General features: G+C 35.6%; 1 protein-coding gene across 1 annotated transcript; it reads left to right on the top strand.

The window, feature by feature from the left end:
* LOC107609610 (probable dual-specificity RNA methyltransferase RlmN) lies at positions 556–4,500 on the top strand. The gene is made up of 10 exons (XM_016311619.2): positions 556–835; positions 1,086–1,161; positions 1,240–1,337; positions 1,673–1,774; positions 1,941–2,027; positions 2,264–2,380; positions 2,624–2,727; positions 3,313–3,452; positions 3,563–3,699; positions 3,779–4,500. The coding sequence occupies exons 1-10, from the start codon at positions 629–631 to the stop codon at positions 3,962–3,964; spliced, it is 1,254 nt and encodes a 417-aa protein (XP_016167105.1). The 5' UTR covers positions 556–628; the 3' UTR covers positions 3,965–4,500.

Below are 4,733 nucleotides of genomic sequence, written 5' to 3'. Positions count from 1 at the left end.
GATGATGTTCTCACTCCCTTACATCATTTCTTTTTCAGTGACAGATTCAGGAAGTTTTGGCACGGAGCTGCGATCGAACTACGGAGCCTTATGTATATATGTATATATGTATATATGTGTTTTCATTTTCTGTATTTGATTTAGTCTTAAATTTTCGCTTTTATAATTAAAGATTCAATTCATATTTACGAAGACTCAATATTAAATAAATGAGTTATGCTACGTGTAGTCGTGTACACTAAAATCAACCACCAGTAAAATACATGTTGGAATACAAATACACATTGAAAATAAATTAAACCACACATGTATTTATACACAAATACATTGGTGGCTGATTTTGGTATACAAATAATATTTTTGTAAATGAATATAGTATCAAATTAAAGAATTAGAGGTAAGTAACGCCTGAACTTTTAGTACTATCATGAGGTGTTAAAAATAAGGGTGTTACATTATAAAATTAAATATTAGGGGTATTTTTGAAAAAATCGCAAACGTTAGAGACAAAAAGTATATTTTATCCTTATTTTTTTTAACAAGCTATTTATGAAGGGGTTTGGGAGATTTGGATATTTTGTTATTTACTTGATCGTTTCGTTATCTTCTTTCTGAGCTAAGAGCCACTATGCTGGCCGTTTCAATGGCGCTGCTTCACCACTGTTCCACACCTCTAGCACGTGCGGTCAGCACTCCAGCACGTGATCGCGCACGTGCTTGCTCCACGGTGGCCATGGCCATGGCCACTGCACCTCGCAAATCGCAGCCGCAGCAGCAGGTTCTTCTTGGCATGTCCGAGAACGACCTCCAACAACTTGCTCTCAACTTGGGTCAGGTAAATCTCATATCTTTTTTCACTTTGATTCGTTCCCACATCATTTAATCCCACAAAGAATATAACTTTTTCTTAACTACTGTAAAGAAAATGATGTTAACAAGTGTGTGAATTGGGGACTCATTAACTATGATATGAGATATATTATGAAAGGTTGTGATTCAAAACTAACTAACAAACTATAAGTTAAATCTTCTATATACTGTTCATTTTTATTTATTTATTTATTTATTTTTGTGGAATTTGTTAGCAAAGCTTTAGGGGGAAGCAGCTTTACCATCTTATATACAAGAGGAAGGTCAGAGAAATTCAGGAGTTCATTCAGTGTGAGTATTTCTGCACCCCTTCCCTTTTGAAATAAAAAAATAAAAAAATGTTTTAGTTGACATTGTATTGCATTTCAGTGCCTCAGGCATTTAGGAATGAACTTGAGGAAGCTGGATGGAAGGTAGGGCGGTCTCCAACTTTTCAAACAGTTACAGCAGCTGATGGGACTGTTAAGGTGAATTATGAAATCGTAAAATTTATAATTTTCGGTCCTCAATTTATTGATATACATGGTAGTTTACTAGCTTTTGAACTTTTTGAATGATTTCTTGCTGTTCTAGTCACCATCTAAATCTTATGTGTTGAGAGTTTAGATGTTACGCACAATATCTGTTGCATGGACCATATTCTTATTTGTTTCAGCATCAATGCTTCAAGTTTTTTAAGTTGGCCCTACTGTTTGCTATACATGGAAGGTTAACTTGCATGATTCCATGATTTTGCAGAGAACGTGGTCGTTGATGATTCCATGATTTCTTATACTTTTTTGGTTGGCATTTGATTTTGCAGTTGTTGCTGAAGTTGGAAGACAACAGATTGGTTGAAACAGTTGGTATTCCAGTTGACGAGGATAAAGGTTCAGCTCGCCTCACAGCATGTGTTTCATCACAGGTGTTGGATCTTGAATAATCTATTGATTAATTATTGTTCGCTTCTTTTCTGGAGTATTTGTATACTTTATTTGGACACCAATTCTCTGTTTATGTTAATGTTAATGCAAATTTGTTGCCAATGTTCACCATTATTTTGACTATGATTCACTTTTTTGCGTATTTAGGTTGGTTGTCCATTACGTTGCTCTTTCTGTGCCACTGGCAAAGGAGGTTTTTCAAGGAATCTTCGCAGCCATGAAATCGTCGAGCAGGTTTTTGTCATCGCTTATTCATATTCATTCATAGAGTAGTTAATTCGATGTATGATCGTTTGCAAAATAGATAGCTTGGGGACATTTAGATTAATTTATCCATTTTAGAGAAACACAATGGACAAAAGAAAAGAAATGAGAAAGAAGGAATAAATATAAGATGACATTGTTCATTCTCGTTGGCTTTGTTCACCATAAGACAAGAAGTTTCTACAATGTGCATATTATGGACACAGGTAATGGCAATTGAGGAGGTCTTCAACCGCAGGGTGACAAACGTAGTGTTTATGGGAATGGGTGAACCAATGTTAAATCTGAAGGCAGTGCTTGAAGCTCACCATTGCTTGAATAAGGTAAATCAACGACAATGATATGTGAAGTTATTTTCTTGTCAAATTCTTAGCAACATTTTATTGAATGATTAAGAATAGACAAACCCTTGTTTTATCCCTTTCCTCTTAACGTCGTTTACATTATCATTTGAACATGTGATACGTGTTTTCAAAATTCATCTTTTTATGTTTTGATGTATTGTAAGAGAGAGTACATAAGTTTTGTTTCTAAGTGTGCTTTTGTTCAATGTATTTTCCTTTTAGGATATCCAAATTGGGCAAAGAATGATGACCATCTCCACTGTGGGTGTTCCAAATACATTAAAGAAGCTGGCTTCTCACAAACTTCAATCTACATTAGCTGTGAGGTAATTTCTCTTGTTACAAATGAAGGCTTGATTCAAGAATTAATGTCCTTACTTTGTCCCTTGATTCTAAGATTGATATTTGATGCCATTTGCATGGATATTTAGAGTTTAGGCCTTGGGTTTGCCACAGTTGCTGGCATCCTTTATAATTGAGAGTCTTTGTTCTATTCCAAAGTTCTTTCTTTTGCTTGGTAAGTATTCTGTAATGCGATAATTTTATGGTGGCAATGGCAATTAAATTTTCTGATGTGCTCAGTGAAGAGATATCCATTACTGCATCATGAACTTATTTAATATCAGCGTCTAGCAGTAAATTCATAATATTGAGCCAGAAATTAGGAAAGTTTTATCATAAAATTTGTTAGGAAATATATTCGTTCCATCATCTTTTGATACCCCCAGAGCAGCTTTAGAGTCACCGGCTTGACCGCAAATATTGGGAGCGCTGCAAGTTTACTTTCTGTTGAGCCAGTTGTCCATATATAACTCTATAAAATGACATTACTCCCTAATTTCTGATGTATGTATATATAATTTTCTTTCTAGCATGTGTGCATGTGATTTTTATTTTGTATCTTGCAACAGCCTGCATGCTCCTAACCAGAAACTTAGGGAGAAAATTGTTCCTAGTGCAAAATCGTATCCATTGAATGCACTTATGAAAGATTGTCGGGAATACTACCGTGAAACAAATAGGCGGGTTTCCTTTGAATATGCACTTTTAGGTAAGAAATTTAATTTCCAATTCAATGCTGACTTGTTCCTCGTCCATATGTTAAATGTTGATGAATCTACATAATTTAAGGAGTATTTTATTGGCATTATGTTTGAACAGCTGGAGTCAATGACTCGGTAGATAATGCGATAGAACTCGCCAAACTACTCCATGAATGGGGGCCTGGTTATCATGTGAACTTGATACCTTTCAATCCGGTAGAAGGCTCTGAGTACCGCCGTCCTTACAAGAAAGCAGTATGCTGATTTCATTATTTGTTTGTCCATTCTACATGATTTGCCTTATCAACTGAGTTATTTGATAATCTTGGAATAGGTGCAAGCATTCGCGGCTGCTTTGGAGTCCAATAAAATAACTGTTAGCATACGTCAAACCAGAGGACTTGACGCAAATGCAGCGTGTGGTCAGTTGCGAAACAATTTCCAGAAAAATCCTTTGGTTACCGACGCCGAAAATCTGGAAACAGAGCTCCCAAACATGGAGCTTGCAGTAGCTAGTTGATTTCACAACGCTCTTAGCAGTTATGTTTTCAACACTTTTGCCTCGGTAAATCGCTATATGCCATGACACAAACAAGTTCCTTTATGGTGAGAGACAGAGAGGTGTGATGAATAAGGTATGAAGTATGAACAGAAGATTAGCAGAGTCTCTATTGCTAATAATGAAGTCATAGAGGAGTTTGCTATGTTGCATTATTTGAAAATGTGTCAACCTTCTTTATATGATCACATGATGCTGATACACAGTGAGAAATGTGGACACACATCTATGCAATCATGGTATCCATTTTTCATCTACAACAACTAAAGGTTTAGGCACAAAAGGTAGTGTGATTAGGAGATAATTGTGATGTTGTTAGTGAGAGAGATTTTTTTCCCCCCATCTATGTCTTTTCTTTTTCTTCCCTCAATTCTTTGGTTGATATATATAGATAGCAGCAATTGGTCCATTGTAAAAATTTTAGACTGATGTTAAAGTCCCATTTTGAACCTAACTATTGTTTTATCTTCTATTTATATTTCGGTCCATTTGCTCCATTATATTTATATCAATGATACCCTTCACAAATCCATTCACTCATCTTGCTCAAAAAACATTTTCCGACCAAAATGGACTATTTCTGCCCCACAACTATTATCCCCGAGGCTGTTGGTTGAGTGGCTAAATATATTGCACTCGGGTTTGAATCTTAATAATGGCCAAATAATGTATATGAGTGTGCTGTGTGTGATATAATATCTAGAATTAAGAGTTGTTCAATCCATCTAAC

Source organism: Arachis ipaensis, chromosome B07, assembly GCF_000816755.2.
Source record: "Arachis ipaensis cultivar K30076 chromosome B07, Araip1.1, whole genome shotgun sequence".
Lineage (NCBI taxonomy): Eukaryota > Viridiplantae > Streptophyta > Magnoliopsida > Fabales > Fabaceae > Arachis > Arachis ipaensis.
This window is presented reverse-complemented; position numbering and strand designations above follow the sequence as displayed.

What these genes read in the sequence shown, in the direction of transcription:
- LOC107609610 (XM_016311619.2), top strand. Translation starts at nt 629, where the DNA reads ATGCTGGCCGTTTCAATGGCGCTGCTTCACCACTGTTCCACACCTCTA. An exon ending in TTGCTCTCAACTTGGGTCAG is followed by an intron (nt 836 to 1,085) that starts GTAAATCTCATA and finishes GGAATTTGTTAG; the next exon opens with CAAAGCTTTAGGGGGAAGCA. An exon ending in CAGCTGATGGGACTGTTAAG is followed by an intron (nt 1,338 to 1,672) that starts GTGAATTATGAA and finishes TTGATTTTGCAG; the next exon opens with TTGTTGCTGAAGTTGGAAGA.